This window comes from Podarcis tiliguerta (genome assembly GCF_965153285.1).
Source record: "Podarcis tiliguerta genome assembly, chromosome: 4".
Taxonomy (NCBI): domain Eukaryota; kingdom Metazoa; phylum Chordata; class Lepidosauria; order Squamata; family Lacertidae; genus Podarcis; species Podarcis tiliguerta.
This window is the reverse complement of record NC_139537.1, coordinates 1594767-1617122: the sequence shown is the minus strand read 5'-3', so window position 1 is coordinate 1617122 and position 22356 is coordinate 1594767. Positions and strand designations below refer to the sequence as shown.

General features: G+C 43.5%; 1 protein-coding gene across 2 annotated transcripts in view; it reads right to left on the bottom strand.

Moving 5' to 3' along the window:
* Positions 1 to 851: 851 nt before the first annotated feature.
* Positions 852 to 22356, bottom strand: part of LOC310675562 (uncharacterized protein) — a 98315-nt gene continuing 76810 nt past the window's right edge. For both annotated transcript variants that reach the window (XM_083436412.1, XM_083436411.1), the window contains exon 6: positions 852 to 3049. In XM_083436412.1, coding sequence (XP_083292538.1) covers positions 1611 to 3049 — 1439 coding nt within the window. In that variant the 3' untranslated portion in view covers positions 852 to 1610. The remainder of the gene's footprint in view (positions 3050 to 22356) is intronic.

Below are 22356 nucleotides of genomic sequence, written 5' to 3'. Positions count from 1 at the left end.
TCCTCCTGATGCACCATGTGCCAGCCAACCTCTGTTCCATTCTTAAGGACTCTGTTCTGGTTTTGATCTTTTTTTTTGTGGTGGTTGCTGCTTTTAAAATCAAGCGGTGTATAAATTTTATGAACTAAAGTAAAAGACAATGTTGATGATGCCTGCTTGACCCCAGTACACATTGCTGAGCTGGGGAATTGTGTTGCAAAATAGAGGGAAGTGCACATTTCAAGGCTTTGGGTACGTCTGCCTTCCAATGACCAGCTATACTTCTTGGCCCATCCTCCAAACTTAGCTGGGGGGGTTGTGCTCCACCCCCCATGTCATTCCCTGCAGGATCCAATGAGATGACATTAGGGGAATCCCTGCTCCCCTCCCCCCATGAGATGGGATAGGTTAGGGGAAACCCTACTTTTATTTGCCAAGGGCCTGACTCCCCTCCCAAATTCGTCCCTACAAACTCAGCTACATTTATTTATTTTATTTTTAATAGTTTGATAATAGTTTTAAGTTTTAATATTTAATGCTGTATTCAATTGGGAGCCGCCCAGAGTGGCTGGGGAAACCCAACCAGATGGGTGAGGTATAAATAATAAATTATTATTATCATCATCATCATCATTAGATGGGCAAAGAGAAAGCGATTGATATGCATTCTATGTGCAATATACCATTGTGCCACCGGATGGTGCAGTGGAGTCCCGATTTTCTCTACCTGTTTTCAGTGTTTGAATTTACAAATTGACAACAGAAATCAAAACACTATCCAGGAAAACAAATGGTCTGGAAAAACCAGTCCAAGCTTTGGAGGAAACAGTTAAGAGAAATAATAATAATAATAATAATAATAATAATAATAATAATAATAATAATAAATTTTATTTATATCCCGCCCTCCCCAGCTGAAGCCGGGCTCAGGGCGGCTAACAACAATAAAACAGTACAGCAGTACAACACAACACAACACTCTAAAATCATTCATTATTAAATTGATTCAAATCAAACCAATGGCAACCATTGGGCCAGAGCTCCGCGAAGATTCCCGAAGGAGGGAGTCAGGCTGTGCCCTGGCCAAAAAAAGAAGAGAACTGAGAGATAAAAAAGAATCAAGATAGAATGAAAACAGAGCTAGCCACAGTAAGAGAAACTCAGGAGGATATAATCAATAATATTGCATGTCTGGAATTAAAATAAAATGACACAACACTACGTTTGAGAGGCATTTCAGAACATCAGAATAAACAAATCAGAGTTAAAAGGAACCATGGAAAAAGAGGATAGGAAGTCAAGGATAGGTTTCTGATTTTTTGTTAATTATTTAAATTCTGGGGAAGGAAAGATTTTTCTTTGTTGTATCGTTTTTAGCTCGTTTTTCCTGCTCCACAGAGTAGGACACAAACAAATGGATTCAAGTTTTGTTTTGTTTTTTAAAAAAACAAGACTGACTAATCATGTGGAAGAACTTTTTGACAGCAAGAACTGTTAGTGGATAGGACTCCCTAGGGAATGCTGGAATTTCCATCCATTGAGGTTTTCAAGTGAAGTTGGATGGTCATCTGTCATGGATGCTTCACTTGCTATGCCTGCATCACATGGGGTGGAATAGATTGCACCAGGGTTCACTTCGAGCTCCACAATTCTACAATTCCGTGATTCTCCCCTGTATGAATTCTTTGATGGGAAGTGAGAGAGGAGTTATGAGTGAAGCTCGTCCCACATTCCATGCATTGATGGGGTTTCTCCCCTGTGTGAATTCTTTGATGAGATGTGAGATTTTGGCTGTGAGTGAAGCTCTTTCCACATTCAAAGTATTTATATTGTTTCTCCCCTCTATAAATTCTTTGATGGGTATTCAGATGAGCTCTCTGGATGAAACTCTTTCCACATTCCACGCACTGATAGGGTTTCTCTCCTGTATGAATTCTTTGATGGGAAGTGAGGCTGTGGCTGTGACTGAAGTTCTTTCCACATTCCATGCACTGATAGGGTTTCTCCCCTGTATGAATTCTCTGATGCCTAGTGAGATCGGAGCTCTTCCTGAAGCTCTTTCCACATTCCACGCACTGATATGGTTTCTCCCCTGTATGAATTCTTTGATGGGAAGTGAGATGGGAGCTCTGACTGAAGCTCTTTCCACATTCCACACACTGATAGGGTTTCTCTCCTGTATGAATTCTTTGATGGGAAGTGAGATTGGAGCTCTGACTGAAGCTCTTTCCACATTCCACACACTGATATGGTTTCTGCCCTGTATGAATTCTTTGATGGGAAGTGAGGCTGTGGCTGTGACTGAAGTTCTTTCCACATTCCATGCACTGATAGGGTTTCTCCCCTGTATGAATTCTTTGATGGGAAGTGAGTTCAGGGCTGCTACTGAAGCTCTTTCCACATTCCGCACACTGATAGGGTTTCTCCCCTGTATGAATTCTCTGATGCCTAGTGAGATCGGAGCTCTTCCTGAAGCTCTTTCCACATTCCCTACACTGATAGGGTTTCTCTCCTGTATGAATTCTTTGATGGGAAGTGAGATGGGAGCTGCTACTGAAGCTCTTTCCACATTCCACACACTGATAGGGTTTCTCCCCTGTATGAATTCTTTGATGGGAAGTGAGATGGTGGCTGTGACTGAAGCTCTTTCCACATTCCATACACTGATAGGGTTTCTCCCCTGTATGAATTCTTTGATGGGAAGCGAGATTGGAGCTCTTCCTGAAGCTCTTTCCACATTCCACACACTGATAGGGTTTCTCCCCTGTATGGATTCTCTGATGGGAAGTGAGATGGTGGCTGTGAGTGAAGCTTTTTCCACATTCCACACACTGATAGGGTTTCTCCCCTGCATGAATTCTTTGATGGGAAGTGAGAGAGGAGCTCTTCCTGAAGCTCTTTCCACATTCAATGCACCGATAGGGTTTCTTTCGAAAGAAATTTCTTTTATGGGAAGTGGAATGGGAGCTCTGACTGCAGCTCTTTCCACATTCCAAATTTTTATGTGCCTTCTCCACTCTGCAGATTGTGTTGTGGTCTCCTTTGTTCTTGCTTTCCAATTCATCACAATCTGCAATGGAGAGAAAAAGGGATTAGAGCCTCAGGAACAAATAGAGCCCCCAGTTAGGGAATAACATATACAGTGATACTCGGGTTGCGAAAACCTTGGGATCTGGCCGGACCTCCGGAACGGATCCCATTCGCAACCAGAGGTACCACTGTATATGTTTTGGAAGCTTCCCAGATTGGCTGGGGCAACCCAGCCAGATGGTCGGCATATACATAAAAAATATTATTATTCCTATTATTATCACTGCTAGTGCTACCTGAGATTCAATCAGCCTGGCTCTTCTCTGGGGCAGATGTTGTTTGGCCCAGTCATGGCATCCCCTCCATCTCCATTGTCAGTCCTCTCTTTCATCAACCAAAGACTGATAGCAGCAAAATCAAAAACAGAAAACCTGACAGAAGCTACTTATCTATTCTAACAATTCTGAAGCTGACATTTAAGATGCCTGGTCAGTTCAGATCAGCCCAACTGTGGTAGAAGGAGGCAGAACTGGAGGAAGATTGTTCACAGAATAAGCTGTAATTTACTATTTCTTCTGGGGGTGTTAGGTTCCCAGATGTTGTAGGGGGCGCTGTTGAGCTCTGTGAAAATATATGAGGTTTGTCACATAGAGGTATTTCTTTTAAAAAAAAATTATTAAAATTTTCAAAACATTACAAAAAGAAAAGAGAAAGAGAAGAAAAATACAAAAATCAAAGACAATTAAAAACAATTCAGTCTTTCATAACTTAACTTGCTTTTGCTTGTTTCCCGGACCTCCTCACACCTCCCTTTTTTGTATTCCAGTTCAGATTTTTTATTCAGCAAATCCTTTCCCTCTTTACTTTTATCCTTATCTTTGATCTTAATATATTGTAACATTGAATTTTCACCTGTTAACAATCCGTTTTTACATATTCCTTCATAACATTATTACTAAAAACCACTTAACCTCAATCCAACATCATTCTAACATTCATTAATTTTGCAATATTTCTGTAAGTAGTCTTTAAATTTCTTCCAATCTTCTTCCACCAACTCTTCTCCCTGGTCTCGGATTCTGCCGGTCATTTCCGCCAATTCCATATAGTCCATCACCTTCATCCGCCATTCTTCCAAGGTGGGTAATTCTTGTGTCTTCCAATACTTCGCGATACGTATTCTTGCTGCTGTTGTAGCATACATAAAGAAAGTTCTATCCTTCTTTAACACCAAATGGCCGACCATGCCCAGGAGAAAGGCCTCTGGTTTCTTCAGAAAGGTATATTTAAATACCTTTTTCATTTCATTATATATCATCTCCCAGAAAGCCTTAATCCTTGGGCACATCCACCAGAGGTGAAAGAATGTACCTTCAGTTTCTTTACATTTCCAACATTTCTTAACAGGCAAATGATAGATTTTTGCAAGCTTGACTGGTGTCATGTACCACCTGTATATCATTTTCATAATATTCTCTCTTAAGACATTACATGCCGTAAACTTCATACCTGTGGTCCATAACTGTTCCCAGTCAGCCATCATAATGTTATGTCCAACATCTTGTGCCCATTTAATCATAGCAGATTTTACCATTTCATCCTGAGTATTCCATTTCAACAGCAGATTATATATTCTTGACAAATTCTTAGTTTTGGAATCTAACAGTTCTGTTTCCAATTTTGATTTTTCCACCTGGAAGCCAATTTTCTTGTCCAATTTATATGCCTCCATTATCTGATAATAATGAAGCCAATCTCGCACTTTGTTTTTTAATTTTTCAAAACTCTGAAATTTCAATTTATCTCCCTCTTGTTCCAAAATTTCCCAATATTTTGGCCATTTGGCCTCCATATTGAGCTTTTTCACAGCCTTCGCTTCCATCGGTGACAACCACCCTGGGGTTTTATTTTCAAGTAAATCTTTATATCTTATCCAAACATTAAACAATGCTTTCCTGACAATATGATTTTTAAATGCTTTATGCACTTTGACCTTTTCATACCACAAATATGCATGCCATCCAAATGCGTTATTAAAGCCTTCTAAATCCAAAATGTCTGTGTTTTCAAGAAGCAGCCATTCTTTCAACCAGCAGAAAGCTGCTGATTTATGATAAAGTTTGAAGTCTGGCAGGGCAAATCCACCTCTTTCCTTTGCATCTGTTAGTATTTTAAATTTTATTCTCGGCTTCTTGCCCTGCCAGACAAATCTGGAAATGTCTCTCTGCCACTTCTTGAAACAATCCATTTTGTCAATAACTTGCAATGTTTGAAACAAAAACAACATTCTAGGCAGTACATTCATTTTTATCGCAGCAATACGGCCTAGCAGTGAAAGCTTCAAATTTGACCAAATTTCTAAGTCTTTTTTCACTTCCATCCAGCATTTTTCATAGTTGTCTTTAAATACCATATTTTTTGCTCTATAAGACTCACTTTTCCCCTCCTAAAAAGTAAGGGGAAATGTGTGTGCGTCTTATGGAGCGAATGCAGGCTGTGCAGCTATCCCAGAAGCCAGAACAGCAAGAGGGATTGCTGCTTTCACTGCATAGCGATCCCTCTTGCTGTTCTGACTTCTGAGATTCAGAATATTTTTTTTCTTGTTTTCCTCCTCCAAAAACTAGGTGCGTCTTGTGGTCTGGTGCGTCTTACAGAGCGAAAAATACGGTAAGTTCCCATTCTTAGCTGTCATATTGATCCCCAAGTATTTCACTTTCTTAACCACTGTTAAACCTGTCTCATTCTGAAACCTCTCTCTCTCAGTCCCTGTTAGATTTTTTTTCTAACACCTTTGTTTTTAACTTATTCAATTTAAATCCTGCAACCTGACCAAATTCTTGAATCAATTCCAAAACTCTTTTGGTACTAGATTCTGGCTCCTGTAATGTCAAAACTAGATCATCTGCAAATGCTCTCAATTTATATTGTTTAGCTCTGACCTGTATACCTTTAACCAGTTGGTCCCTTCTAATCATGTTCAAAAGGACCTCCAGGACCGATATGAAAAGCAATGGGGAGATTGGGCAACCTTGTCGTGTTCCTTTTTCTATCTTAAATTCCTCCGTCACAACATTATTAACAATTAATTTGGCCTTTTGTTCAGAGTAAATTGCACCTATGCCATTTTCAAAGCCTTGCCCTACCCCCATCCCCTGGAGATTCTTCTTCACAAAACTCCAAGAAATATTGTCAAAGGCTTTCTCCGCGTCCTCAAAAAACAAAACTGCCTTAGTGTTAATCTTCTCTTGTAGCATTTCTAGAATGTTAATTATATTTCTCATATTGTTAGATAAGTGTCTGCCCGGAAGAAAGCCTGCTTGGTCTTTGTGAATCTCTTCTACTAAAACTTTTTTTAGTCTTTTAGCCAAAATATCTGCAAAAATTTTGTAATCCACATTTAGCAATGATATGGGGCGGTAGTTCTTGAGCTGCGTCTTTTCAGTCTCTGTTTTCGTTATAAGTGTGATATACGCTTCCTTCCACAACTCTGGTGCCCTTCTCCCTTCCAGTATTCCATTACAGACTTCCTTCAGAGGTTGTACTAACCATTCTTTCAATGATTTGTAGTATCTAGCAGTCAGTCCATCCGGCCCTGGAGATTTACCTAATTGCATGTTCTGAATGGCACTTTCTACCTCTTGTTCAGTTATTTTGTAATTCAACATTAATTTATTTTCTTGAGAGATTCTTTGTAGTCCATTTATTTTCAATAATCGATCTATAGCAATCTCTTTCTGTGGCCCTTGTGTATATAATTGTTTAAAGTACCTCTGGAAACAATTTCTAATCTCAACTGGGTTCTGTATGATCTTTCCTTCCACTTCTAAATTTGTGATAGTGTTTACTTTTTGTCTTTTTCTCATTTGCCAAGCTAACAATTTCCCACACTTATTAGCCAACTCAAATGTCTTTTGTCTCATTTGTCTAATTTTCCATTCTATCTCTTGATTTATCATTTGCATATATTGTACTTGATATAACTTTATTTCCCTCAAGATTTCTTGTGACTTTGGTTTTGCTCTGTTTCTTCTCACTTTCCTTTATTTTCTCCAAAATTTTGTCTTTCTTTTCATTTTGAGCTCTCTTCTTTAATGCATTCTGTTGTATCAGGAACCCTCTCATAACCGCTTTACTTGCGTCCCAGATTACTCTTTTTTCAACTGTGGTATTCATATTTATCTCAAAGTAATCTCTCAAGGTTTTTGGGGCCTTCTTAGTCACTTCTTCATCTCTAAATAAGGTGTCATTCATCCTCCATCTGAAGGAACCAATTGGTATTAAGTTCATCTCCATCTTCACGGCGTTATGGTCGGAGCAAGTTTTTGGGCAGATTTCCACTTTTTTTGTCTTTGGTGCCATACCTCTAGTTACCCATATTTGGTCAATTCTTGTCCATGTCATTTTGGCTTCAGAGAAGAAGGTTCCCTCTCTCCCCAAGGGGTTCTTCGTTCTCCAAATATCAACTAAATCCAGATTGTCTGTCATCTCAAAAAAGGTTTTCGGTAGTCTACCATCTTTAGTAACTACCCGTCTTTGTGCCTTGTCCATATTTGTAGATACCACTCCATTCATATCCCCCATCAAAATCACATTATAGTCCAAATAGTCTGTCAATGTCTCATGCAACTTCTTAAAGAATTCAGATTTCCCCTCATTTGGTGCATAAACTCCTACTATCAAAAATTTCTCTCCATGTATTTGAATTTCAATTGCCACAAATCTTCCTTGGTCATCTTTGAAAATGAATTTCTGTGATAGGCTCTCCTTTGCATAGATCACTACTCCTCTTTTTTTTAAGTTTATCCGATGAAATGAACTCCTGACCCAGTCTTTTGTTAATCAATACTTTCCTATGCAGCCTTATCATACGAGTTTCCTGTAGACAAATCAAGTCCAATTGTTCCCTTTTTAATAAATGAAACATCTTTCTCCTTTTCTGAGGGGAATTCAGACCATTACAATTCCAGCTTAGTAGTTGCAGAGCCATGGTGTAATTACTTTGCTTTTCCTCCAACTGCACCCAGTGTTTGTTCTTGCTCTGTCGGTGGTGTCACCTTCTCCAAACTGTCCAATTCAAGAGGTAATTTTGCTATATCTAATATTCCTCTTTCCAGTGCTCTTCGCTCCTCTCCAGATTCTTTCTGTAAATCTTCCCCGTAGTCTTTCAAAAATCTTTCTTTGTCGTCCACTGATCTTATTTTAATCTTCTTCCTTTGAAGCTAAAAGATAGGCCTTGGGGGAATTCCCACCTGAAAATAATCCTGTTGCTTCTCAGCAGGGCGACCAAGTCTCAGTAGTTGGACATGAGTTCCAAAAGGTATTTCGGAATGTCCTTGAATATCACTAATGACTGATGTATTTTCAGGGCCTTCTGGAAGTGCAGACCTAAGATTTTGTCTCTCTCCTCTTTTGTTTGGAGGGTAATCAAACAATCTCTCACCTTGTTCTTCTTTCCCCCTCTTCCGAGCCTAAATGCACACACTATCTTCCTTCTCCAAGTCTAGTTTCCAGAAGTCTGCAAATTCCTGCATAAGTCACTCAACTTATCTTTCTCGAATTCAGGTACAGCCCTGATCCTCAGATTCGTTTGTTTCTCCTTCAGTTCAATCATAGACAACATTAACCTATGGTCTTCCAATTGTCTGTGTATCGGTGGTATCTTTTCTTCTGTAGCCACTGCTATCTCCTTTGTTTCTTTAGCCATCTTTCGGGTCGAGGTAGATTCCTGTAATAATTTCTGTATAGTCTCCGTATTAGTGTTCACCTTCTGTCCCAAATTATTAATACTTGTAGTATTTTGGTCAATTTTAACTGATGCTTCAGCAACTTGTTTATTTGTTTCAGCTACTTGTGCAGTTAGGTTATCCAAAGATTCATTAATTTTGGCTAATCCCGCAGCTAAAACTTCTTCAGTTGACATGCCTTTTGGTTTAGGTTGTGCAAATGCACCCCCTGATGGTACAGAAGGGCCAGATGTTGATGCTCTTCGCTGCTGCCCAATATCCATGCGAAAAGATCTACCAGACCTCGTTGTTTTTTCTTGAAGCAATTCTATCTTTTCTTTTCCATTATGCCATAACACTCTAGATAAAGCTCAAGGTCGGTCCCACGGCCAGAATTTGTTTTGAAGTGGAAAGTTCCCCCAGCCCAGTTGTTATTGTAGCAATTCCCAGCTTCCACTAGGAGGACACAGTATCAATCAAAACTTGTTACTTTAATAAAGATAGTCTTTTTTAGTCCCTCATTCACCAAATGGACGATAGTATCAATGTCACTTAATTTCCAGTTACTTTGATACCAGAGGAGGCCAGCCAGAAACACTGTATCTCTCTTGCAGAGTTAGCTGTCAAAAAGTACTCTAGCGCTTTTCACAATACGGCATTGCTATTGTCCATTGGCAGTCCGTTCCCAGGTTTTTAAGCAGTGGATTTTAGCCTCCTTATCCTCTTTTTTGCAGGAAAAATACAGTTCCAACCTTTTCCTCCTCCTCTCCTGCAACCAGGAGGGGGGAAATCACTTGTTTGACGTTAGGATTATAGTCCTTTACAGACGTCTTTCAGGCTTTTAGCTTAGAGTCTCTTTCCTCTGATCTATTTACAAAAAGCGGGAGGCGGACTTCTTGTTTAAACCTTCCCACTTCGGTTAAGAATTAATCTCCTTTTTTCCTTCTTTATTCCCAATTTTTTCCTACTCACGGGTAGTTGCTTTTAAGTCCGAATTGTCACAAGAAGAAGTCAGCGCTCTCCGGTAACAGCTGTGCGGCTTCGCTCCGTGGAAGAAGCAGTTGACTCACAGCACCGCGCCACACTCCCTGCCTCGCTCCGGAGCCCATAGCTGGGTTCCTTTGCAGATTGGGGGGGCGCAAAAGGTGCCCGCCGAGTCCCAGGTTCACAGGCTTCACCCGCCTGTGATTTTGAGGGCCCCCCACTTCGCCGCAGCGGTGCAGACCCGATTTCCACGGAGCTGGTCCCTCGAGAGTCAGAGGGAGTCCGCCATTACTGATGGCGCCAACCCGGATGTCACACAGAGAGGTATTTCTTGAATTTCCTGGCAGATAGGACGATCCCACAGGGAGCCTTACCAAGAGAGGCCACAATCCCACAATCCTCCATGACGTCCTTATGCAGAGCTCTCTGGTCAGGATCCAGCAACGCCCACTCCTCGTCCGTGAAACAGACAGAGACGTCTTCAAAGCACACTGGACCCTAAAAGAAAAAGGGAAATGTCCTCCTCTGAGACAGCAGAAATATGATCTGCTACACAATGCTCTGTTGTTTCCCTCCTCTTAATTGCAGTGTTATTTCAATAAGATTGCTTTGCTGCACATTTTAATTATGGGCACCTATTTTAATGCTTTAATTGAATTCTTTTATTCTGCATTTTAACTATGGGCCTTCGTCTTTGTGCAAATAGGTGGTACTCCACCTTTTGGTTTTCAAATCATTCTGCCTACGCAACCATTCCAGTTTGCCAGATGAAAGGGTCCACTTTCTCCTCTCCTCGTGAGTTGTTCTGTAGAGGTGCCCTAGAGCCAAATTCAAGGGGTTCATGGGGGCATGGAGAGGGGAAGATGAATCCTACTGGCTGTAGGATCACTGGTAACAAGCTCCGGGAGCTGGGAGAGAGGCCAGCTTCTCCCAAGGGGGCTGGTTTGCCAACACTGGCAACATTCAGAAGGCTGGTATGACAGAGTTATACAGGCAGGAAATCCCACACTTCACAGCTGGAGTTGACTCTTTATCAGCAAGAACACGATATTCACAGACTTGGCTGAGTTTCAGGCCTTATGAGAACAACAACTCATTCCCTGAGCGTCTTCCTTAACTAAATCAGTCGCCAAGAGTGAAGGCCACCAGCTCCCCACAGCTTTTCAAGTCCCCTCCTCTCTGGGGTTTCTGGCAAGCGACTAAACAGTGCGCAAGAGTGCAGCCTGCCTTTGCTCCTCCATTGTCAGACGTTTCCTGGCTCTGAGAGACAAGCAGGGAGGGCGGCTTCTGGCAGAAGGAGAGGGAGCTCCCGGTGGCTCCTCCTTCTCCGGACTCACCTCTGCCTCTCGACCTCCCTCCCGCCTCCTTCCTCTTCTGCCTCTGATTCTGGACTGCATTCTGCCACAGAGTCTCCCAGCTCACTAAGCCCTGTTACCCCTTCAGCTTCTGACACCTCCTCTTCCCAGGCTTCTCCCTCTTCTCCCTCTGACCGCTCATCCTTACTCCACCTCCACCCCTTGGACTCGGAGCCGTCTTCGTTTCCTGGTTCCCCGGCTGCTTCCTCCCACCATTCCTCTGTGCCCAACCAGTCCATGACATTGCTCCATCCCTCGGCCTCTGTCCCCACAAGGCAGCTTCCCCTGACCTGATCTGGTTCCACAGCTGCTGTTTCACTTCTGCCCCCATGAAAAGATAAATATGGAGGTCTTTCTTGCTTCATTCTTTCCTCTGCCTCACAGGACTCCAGGTCCATTTCTGCAAAATGATCCCTTTTCTGAAAGAACAACAAGGATTCAAAACAGTAAATGAATGATGAGAAATATTAAAAAGAGAACAACAAAGACAGAAACATTAAGGATGTTAGATCTCATTCCCAGAAAAAGGATGGACCACCAGCAGACCATTTTTGGATGTTCTCCGGCCTGTTTGGAGCCCCTTGGGAGTATCCAGAAGAAAGTCTGTCTCACCTGCTTTCTCTCCTCTGCCTGACTCAGGAGGAAACCTTCGGCCAGGGCCACTGCCTGGGAACTGGTCTCCGCTCCACAGTCCCTCACCCAGCTCTCCATCTCTGGTGGAAGGACAGCCAGGAACTGCTCCAAGATTACCAGGTCCAGCATCTCAGCTTTCGTGTGCTTTTCTGGCTTCAGCCATTGGTGGCAAAGGTGGTAGAGTCGGCTGCAAACCTCTCGGGGTCCTTTGAGCTCCTGGCAGCAGAACTGCCTCAACTGCTGGCTCCGCACCTCTGAGCAGAGGGTGTCCTCCTCACCCAGAATCTTCTGCACAGAGTTTCCCCAGAATCCCCCACTGCTCCTAGTTTGGATGGCATGGCCTCTTCCTGCTCTAGGGCCAGCTGAATCTTGTTCATCCATCTGTGCTCTCAGGAAGCCTCTGAGAGATCGGAAGGAACCCTTTGGTCTTCTGCCAAGTTCTGTCTGTCGTAGTGAAAAGCTTTAGGAAATCCTACAAAGCAAATACATTGTTTGGTTACAAAAGCTGTACAATATGAGGAGAAGAAAAAGGTTCCCTGAGCAAGCATGGATGAGTCTTGCTGGGAACCAGGGTAGGATTGCACCACAGCCCAGACTCTGAGCTATCTTTCTAAAAAGGAGGAGGAGGAGGAGGAGGAGGAGGAGGAGGAGGAGGAGGAGGAGGAGATGTAGGTCTCTAGAAGGGAGATTGTGGAAATGTGGAGGCAAGTGAAGAGATTAATGTGAGGGGACTCAGCCTGGTTGCTCCTTCCTTCTAGTTAATGCATGAAGTCAGAACTGATTGACAAGGGAGTCATTGGTGCCTCTTGAAAAATGACTACGTGTGTTGAGTCCGAATCTCCTTTCTTGCAGCTTGAAGCCATTGGTTGGAATCCTGCGCCCAGGTGACATGGCTCTCCTATCACCTCTCTGTCTCCTCCTCTACAACGAAACATACCCAGCTCCTCATGAAGCTTGGCTTGATCTGCTTGGCTGGCCTCCTCTGCCAAAAAGGGGGCGGTAGAAGCAGAAAGAAAGGAGAGAAACGAAGAGGTTTTGGAGCAACCATTCATACATGTTTCCTCTGTTGTGCAATGACGCTGACCCCTGTCACACACGACAGAAGTCCTACTGATAGCCTCATTTAAAGAAGCTAGGTTTCTATCTGCTAGATTTCCCAGGGGGCTCTGAATAATTTTTTTTTCTGGAAGGGGGGCGGTTACCTCCCCCCTCTCCCCCAAAAAAGATCTAAAGGAAGGAGACAGTTCCTGCGACCTTGCCCCTCCCTGGCAGGACCCCCTGCTCTCAGGGGCTCCCCCCCCATGAGCCACCCTCCCCTGCCTCCCTGGGACCCCCACCTTCTCCCCACTGTACCCTCTGGGAGGGGAGAGAGAGAGGAGACTCACCAGATCCCCTTGGAAGAGAACAATGAAGCATTTGCAGCAGAGGAAAGCAACCCCCCCCACACACACACACGCAGGAAGGGGAAGGCGGGGTTTTTCCTCTGGAGGACCAGGCCCCCCTTACTTCCTGTCCTCTCTAGGAATGCAGCTCAATTCCCTTTAACCCTTGCAAAGCCGAGTCCACCCTGCTCAGTCCTCTCTGCCTTTTCTCTCCTGCATTGCAGAATCCCAGAGATGCTCATTTTGAGGGGACGCTCTTGGTTGGTCTGTGATCTGCTCCCTCCCTTGGCCAGAAACTGGAGGAAGAGGTTGCAGGGAAAAGGGGTTTGCAGGAAGCAAGGAACGTCATCCTAGAATGGGAGGCATAGAAGGGAGCCCTAGGGGTCATCTATTCCAACCCCTTGCAAGGCAGGAATCCAACCTCTGCTTAAAAACCTCCAAGAAGGCGAGTCCGCCATCTCTCTGCTGCTCTTCCCGTCAGAATGTTCTTCCTGCTGTTTAGGCAGCAGAAACTGCTTTCTGGTCCTCTGGGTCCCTTATTCTGGGTGCTCCCCTCTAGGGCAGGAGAAAACAAGCTGGCTCCCTCTTCCAGGGGTCAGCCCTCCAGATATTGAGAGGTGGCTCTCAGGTCTCCATCCAGCCAGGTCTCAGCTGAGGGAGGAACAGGAAGACACGCTGTTCCTGCCGCTCCTGGGACTACAAATTGCTGAGCTGCAAAATGCAGGAAAGTGCAGATTTTGAAGGCTTTGGGCATGTTTTGTGAACGGACAAATCTGAGGAGGAAACAATGACACCAGCCAGGAATACCAGAGCAAAACTGCAGCCAGTTGGCTTGGTCTTTCTTGAAGACTGTTGTGACAGGACTCCCACCTGACACCAGGAGGAACAAGATGGATTCCCAGAACAAGAGAACCCAAACTTTTATTAGCTGCTAATCCCCATGTTACACCCCCCAAACTACATCACTCATACATCATGGTAAGGGAAGGTCTGGTGGCAGTAATCTGAGCATCCTGGACCCTGCCCCGTGGTTCTCCTTGCCCTCCACCAAACACTCATGGAGTGTAACAAAATAGATATTTACATTTCCCTTTTTCCCAGCGAAGTCAATCACACCCTTTTGTCTTCGTCTGTTTGTTATTTTGGGAATGGCAACCTGTCTGGCACTCAGGTATCAGGATGCCAGGAATCATCACTCAGGTAGAGGGGCTGCTGAGTAGCTGAGCTCACATGTCTATAGGAATTTCAGAAGTTTTCCCAGTGAGCCAGTACAGAGATACATTTATCAGTGAATTCTTACATTTGGTATTGTGCAGCAGAGGCCCTTTGAGCAGATAGGAAGAAACTGTGATGAAGTGTTTTGTGGGGACAAGTCACAAACGTCACAAAAGTGATGGTGCTGATTTTGGTAGTGGGCTGCATGTGCATGATATCTGCTGCAGGGGCAACCCCCCCCCCCAAAAAAAAAACTATACATAAATTCCTGCAACATTTTGCCTTGCCTTCCAGTGTCCGGCTATACCTCTTGGCTCATCCTACAAACTTTGCTGGGGGGCTGTGTTCCCCCTCCCAACGCAGGGACACATTGCTGCTGCCGGGGGTGTGAGGGTTTATATAGTGGCGGGTGGTGCTCTTTTGAAATATTTGGCCAATTAAGTGAGGCGGGGAATCCCTCAAGGGGCGGAGCAGCAGCTGATTTGCTACCTGTGCTATGACACCTGGGGTGACCTGGGGGGACCTCAGAGGGGAGGTCTGGTGGCAGGAATCTGAGCATCCTGGACCCTGCCCCATGGTTCCCCTTGCCCTCCACCAAACACCCATTGAGTGTAACAAAAGAGATTGCTGGAGGCAGGGGTGGGACCTGTTGGGCGTGAATATCTGGATTGGCTAAGCAGATGAAATGGACAGAAGCATCTCAGCCAGTGGGAAAGGCAGCCATATTGACTATGGCAGGCATAGGCAAACTCGGCCCTCCAGATGTTTTGCAACTACAATTCCCATCATCGCTGACCACTGGGCCTGTTAGCTAGGGATGATGGGAGTGGTAGTCCCAAAACATCTGGAGGGCCGAGTTTGGGGATGCCTGCACTATGGGTTGTGGACTCTCCATCTTTGGTGGTCTTCACATACCTGTCAACTGTCCTGCTTTGAGTGGGATGTCCTGCAATTCCAGAAGCCACCCTGGCTTCTGATTGGCTCCAGGATGTCCTGTTTTGGCTCCCGTGAAACTGTGGCCCCAAAAGACGCCCATATTGGGTGGTCCTTGCTCTCGTGGGAGTTACGTGACTTATTCAGGAGCGTGGCCCCAAAAGTCGCAGGTCCCAATTTCCCTCTGCAACATGTTGGAGGATAGGCAGAGTTTGGGAGGACCACTCTCTTCATATTCTATGGCTGTGGGCAACAGGAGAAAGAGTGGACGATGTCAGAATCTTCGGAGGGCCAGCAGAGGAGCGTCCCTTGGATGAATCACCACAGGCCCATAGTGGCCGTAAAAGCAGGTGAGGAGTGAGTCTCCCCTCAAGTTTTAGAAGGAGTGCTGCATTACTAGGCTGTCTCACAGGATGCTTTTTATTATGTCTTTAGCATTGTTGTTGTGTTTTGTGCTTTTAATGTTGTACACCGCCCTGGGATATTCTGATAAAGGGTGGTATATAAATTGAATAAAAACTACTATTTCCCCAGCACTATAAGTTCCTTGTTTGAGTATGTTTTATGTTATAAACGGCTCTAAGTTCCACCTTCTGGAGTGCCAAGTCTTTTTGAGAGAACTGCTGTGGAGCTGAGATGAAGGAGGAGAGACCATTTCCTCTCCACCCAGCAGAGTTGTGGAACTCCAGGAAGACACAAACTGAAAGACAGTGCGCTATTTTATTAATTTATTTTTATTTATAACTCCTGCTTATGTTATATTATATTATGATGTATTGTAATTTTCATAAAATGTATACCCTGCTTGATTGTAAAAACACACCCCCACACCCTTTAAAATGTTTTAATAAAACATATAAAATAAAATTATTGCTAATACAAACTAACAATTGACAGCTTCCATAAATGAGTTTTGGAACCGTAAGGCAACAAAAAACGGTGGGTTCTCCTTAACAAAGCTTCTGACTGTATTGGGAGACTTGAAAGTATCCAGCCTGTTTAGTTGGAGAATAGTCCACAGGGCAATCAAGGGCAGCCTAAAAGATCCTGACTTGCACCACATCCAGAGCTCTGGCATCCTAGGGTGAGTGTGTTGAGAAGAAGTAGCTTTGTGCAGGGGAGACCTGTCAGCATCGCCCTTGAGCCAGTGCCACTAACTGGACTCATCCACTTCAGCCCCGACTGGGCTAGGCGAGCTGGGTAGCACTTCCAGAGACCACCTTCTGCACGGGAACAGGTCAAAGTGCTGTGGACTCACAGCTTAGAGTTGTCAGCACCAGATTCACTGCCACAAGAAGACAGTCGTCGCACAGCAGAGTACAGTAGAGTCTAGCAGAGTACATAAACAACTCGGAGAGCAGCTCTGTAGAATATCTTCTTTATTCTATAACTACAACTATTATACAACTATATACAGAGCTAAATGAGCCTATGCATAAATGAATGCTAAACCACACTGAGTGTCTGCAGCTGCTCTTAGCAGCAACTTTATCTAAACACGCAATCTCTCTCTAACACTCACTCTCTCCGACACACTGACTGACTGACTGACTGACTCTTTGATGTGGTGCTGGAGCAGAATAAGTAGAGAGCAGAACACGCCTCCTCCTCTCTGCAGAATCAGCAGACTCCTCAGGAGATTCTTGGATATGGGAGGGGTGAAATCTCCTCATGACCTTCTCATGGACCTCAACGAGAGGGAAGTTGCCCTTAAGCCAGTTGCAAAGTTGTGCCATTGTTTTGGACATGTTGTGGAAACCAAGAGGCTTTGGGTGTAGTGTAATTCTACTGCACCCACATTCTCCCCCTAGAACCACAGAATTGTGTCGTTGGAAGAGACCCTGAGGGCCATTTGGTCCAACCCCTTGCAATGCAGGAATCTCAACTAGAGCACCCAGGACAGATGGCCACCCAACTTCAGGTTCAGAACCTCCAAGGAAGGAGAGCCCACCACTTTTGCACTGTCAAGCAGCTCTTACTACCAGGACATTCTTCTTGATGTTTAGTTGGAATCACTTTTCTCGTAGCTTGAAGCCATTGGTTCGAGTCCTACCCTCCAGAGCAGGAAGTAGGAGAAGGAGGAGGAGGAGGTTGGATTTGATATCCCGCCTTTCACTCTCCTTCAGGAGTCTCAAAGCGGCTAACATTCTCCTTTCCCTTCCTCCCCCACAACAAACACTGTGAGGTGAGTGGGGCTGAGAGACTTCAGAGAAGTGTGACTAGCCCAAGGTCACCCAGCAGCTGCATGTGGAGGAGTGGGGAAGTGAACCTGGTTCACCAGATTACAAGTCTACTGCTCTTAACCACTACACCACATTGGAGAAAACAAGCTCGCTCCATCTCCCATGGGACAGCTCTAGAGAGATTTGAAGATGACTCTCAGATCTCATCTCAGTCTCCTCCTTCCCAGGCTAAGCACCCCCAGCTTGTCCATACCCTTCTTCAACTGGGGTGCCCAGAATAGGACCCAGGACTCTAGGTGGGGTTTGACCAGGACAGACTAGATCAGTACTATGACTTCCCTTGGACACTACAGGCCAGAACTGGACTCATGAAGGCTGTCTGCCAGCTGTCCAGTCTCCTCTGTGTAAGCAGAGAAGCTATGAAGAACAGGAAAAGCCCAGCCCCACCCAGAGCTTTCCTGGGTCATCGAGGTAGGCCATCTGCACCAAGGAACCGGTAGAGTTTATATTGTTTTTCTTTGGGTTCTGCACTTGACGTAAGTGCACTTCTCATCTGTTTCTTATCCAAACAAATTGACTGGATCAAAGGTATGAGCTCTGCAGCCCATGCGAGGATTAATTAGGAAAGGGGTGGGAAATAAAGGGGACGCTATTGTAATGCCATTTTATGAATTTACTTTGCAATGCCGTAGGGTGTACAGATTCGGACACCTCCCCTCGAAAACGAGGTTGTAAAGTTGGAAAAGGTACAGAAAGGGATGAAGAAAATGATCCGAGAGACGCGGCAATGAATTCCCATATTTGGAAAGGTTGCAGGAGGGTTTGGGACTTCTGAATTTAGGCAGCGGTTCTCAACCTGTGAGTCCCTAGATGTTGTTGGACTAAAACTCCCATCATCCCTGAGCTCTGATGGATAACATAGGTTGCTACAGGAGAAAGAAAATAAAATAATATTCCCCAAGACAACAGTGGGAGAGACACCGAGCGGAGACCTTCGGAATAACAATTTTTTTTTTTTATTTAATTAGGGGGGGGAATAGTCTAAAAGAAAAAAACATGGGTGCACAAAAGAAACCACCCAAACTGAAAGGGGGACGAGCTAAGGAGATGCCAATATAGCATAGATCCTGGTGGAATTAGGAAAAGATTTATAAAATAACACCAAAAAGGTGGGCAAATTGACAACAGAAATCAAAACACTATCCAAGAAAACTAATGGTATGGAAAAACCAGTCCAAGCTTTGGAGGAAACAGTTAAGAGAAAGAAAGAAGAGAACTGAGAGATGAAAAGGGACCGAGATAGAATGAAAACAGAGCTAGCCACAGTAAGAGAAATTCAGGAGGATATAATCAATAATATTGCACTTCTGGAATTAAAACAAAACGACACAACACTACGTTTGAGAGGAATTCCAGAGCATCGGAATAAACAAATCAGGGTTAAAAGGAACCATGGAAAGAGAGGATAGGAAGTCAAGCAATGCTTTCTGATTCTTTTTTAATTATTTAAATTTTGTTTTTTTTATTATAATATTTTTTTATTAAGGTTTTTTACATAAAAGGAAAAACAAAACAGAAAAAGAAATACAAAAAGACAAAAACCACAACACAGAAAAAACAAATAAAAACAATTCCATTTTCATAGTATTCCTTGCATTTACTTATTTCCCAGACTTCCCCACACCTCCCCTCACTGTATTCCAGTTCAAATATTTAATCAGCAAATTCCTTCGCTCTATCTTAACTTAATCTTTATCTTAATATCTTAATGTGTCCTAATTATTTCTTAATATCTTAATATATTAAACCTTTTAATTTTACGCCTTTTAACCTTCGAATTTTCCATACTCCTTCACCACTTGTTGCTAATAACCTTTTAACCTCAATCCGATGTCATTCTAACATTCATTAATCTTATAATATTTCTGTAAATAGTCTTTAAATTTCTTCCAATCTTCTTCCACCGTCTCTTCTCCCTGGTCTCTGATTCTGCCGGTCATTTTTGCCAATTCCATGTAGTCCATCACCTTCATCTGCCATTCTTCCAGAGTGGGTAATTCTTGTGTCTTCCAATACTGCGCAATAAGTATTCTTGCTGCTGTTGTGGCATACATAAAGAAAGTTCTATCTTTCTTTGACACCAATTGGCCGACCATGCCCAAGAGAAAGGCCTCTGGTTTCTTCGGGAAGGTGTATTTAAACACCTTTGTCATTTCATTATAGATCATTTCCCAGAAGGTCTTAATCCTTGGGCATGTCCACCAAAGGTGAAAGAATGTACCTTCAGTTTATTTACATTTCCAACATTTATTATCGGGCAAATGATAGATTTTTGCTAGCTTGACTGGTGTCATGTACCACCTGTATATCATTTTCATAATATTCTCTCTTAAGGCATTACATGCCGTAAATTTCATACCAGTGGTCCATAACTGTTCCCAGTCAGCCATCATTATGTTATGTCCAACATCTTGTGCCCATTTAATCATAGCAGATTTTATTGTTTCATCCTGAGTATTCCATTTCAACAGCAAGTTATACATTCTTGACAAGATCTTAGTTTTGGGTTCTAACAGTTCTGTTTCCAATTTTGATTTTTCCACCTGGAAGCCAATTTTTCTATCCAATTTGCAGTGTCTGAAACAAAAACAGCATTCTAGGCAATACATTCATTTTTATCACAGCAATACGGCCTAGCAGTGAAAGCTTCAAATTAGACCAAATTTCTAAATCTTTCTTCACCTCTGTCCAACATTTATCATAATTGTCTTTAAATAAGTTACCATTCTTAGCTGTCATATTAATCCCCAGGTACTTCACTTTCTTACCCACTGTCAAACCTGTCTCCTTCTGAAACCTCTCTTTCTCAGTTTCTGTTAAATTTTTTTCCAAAACCTTTGTTTTTGACTTATTCAATTTAAATCCTGCTACTTGACTCCTGAATCAGTTCTAAAACTCTTCTTGTACTAGATTCTGGCTCCTGTAACGTCGAAACTAAGTCATCTGCAAATGCTCTTAATTTATATTGTTTGGCTCCGACCTGTATCCCTTTAACCAATTGGTCCATTCTAATCATATTCAACAGAACCTCCAGGACCGATATAAAAAGCAATGGAGAAATTGGGCAGCCTTGTCATGTTCCTTTTTCTATTCTGAACTCCTCCGTCACAACATTAACAATTAGTCTAGCTTTTTGTTCAGAGTAAATTGCACCTATGCCATTTTCAAAGCCTTGCGCTACCCCCATCCCCTGGAGATTCTTCTTCATAAAACTCCAAGAAATATTGTCAAAGGCTTTCTCCGCGTCCTCAAAAAACAAAACTGCCTTAGTGTTAATCTTCTCTTGTAGCATTTCTAGAATGTTAATTATATTTCTCATATTGTCAGATAAGTGTCTGCCCGGAAGAAAGCCTGCTTGGTCTTTGTGAATCTCTTCTACTAAAACTTTTTTTAGTCTTTTAGCCAAAATATCTGCAAAAATTTTGTAATCCACATTTAGCAATGATATGGGGCGGTAGTTCTTGAGCTGCGTCTTTTCAGTCTCTGTTTTCGTTATAAGTGTGATATACGCTTCCTTCCACAACTCTGGTGCCCTTCTCCCTTCCAGTATTCCATTACAGACTTCCTTCAGAGGTTGTACTAACCATTCTTTCAATGATTTGTAGTATCTAGCAGTCAGTCCATCCGGTCCTGCAGATTTACCTAATTGCATGTTCTGAATGGCACTTTCTACCTCTTAGAATCATAGAATCATAGAATCATAGAGTTGGAAGAGACCACAAGGGCCATTGAGTCCAACCCCCTGCCAAGCAGGAAACACCATCAGAGCACTCCTGACATATGGTTGTCAAGCCTCTGCTTAAAGACCTCCAAAGGAGACTCCACCACACTCCTTGGCAGCAAATTCCACTGTCGAACAGCTCTTACTGTCAGGAAGTTCTTCCTAATGTTTAGGTGGAATCTTCTTTCTTGTAGTTTGGATCCATTGCTCCGTGTCCGCTTCTCTGGAGCAGCAGAAAACAACCGTTCTCCCTGCTCTATGTGACATCCTTTTATATATTTGAACATGGCTATCATATCACCCCTTAACGTCCTCTTCTCCAGGCTAAACATGCCCAGCTCCCTTAGCCGTTCTTCATAAGGCATCATTTCCAGGCCTTTGACCATTTTGGTTGCCCTCCTCTGGACACGTTCCAGTTTGTCAGTGTCCTTCTTGAACTGTGGTGCCCAGAACTGGACACAGTACTCCAGGTGAGGTCTGACCAAAGCAGAATACAGTGGCACTATAACTTCCCTTGATCTAGATGCTATACTCCTATTGATGCAGCCCAGAATTGCATTGGCTTTTTTAGCTGCCGCGTCACACTGTTGGCTCATGTCAAGTTTGTGGTCAACCAAGACTCCTAGATCCTTTTCACATGTACTGCTCTCAAGCCAGGTGTCACCCATCTTGTATTTGTGCCTCTCATTTTTTTTGCCCAAGTGCAATACTTTACATTTCTCCCTGTTAAAATTCATCTTGTTTGTTTTGGCCCAGTTCTCTAATCTGTCAAGGTCGTTTTGAAGTGTGATCCAGTCCTCTGGGGTGTTAGCCACCCCTCCCAGTTTGGTGTCATCTGCAAATTTGATCAGGATGCCCTTGAGTCCATCATCCAAGTCGTTGATAAAGATGTTGAATAAGACCGGGCCCAAGACAGAACCCTGTGGCACCCCACTAGTCACTCTTCTCCAGAATGAAGAGGAGCCATTGATGAGCACCCTTTGGGTCCGGTCAGTCAGCCAGTTACAAATCCACTGAGTGGTAGCATAGTCAAGACCGCATTTTACCAGCTTCTTTACAAGAATATCATGGGGCACCTTGTCAAATGCCTTGCTGAAATCAAGGTAGACTACATCCACTGCGTTCCCTTCATCTACCAGGCTTGTAATTCTGTCAAAA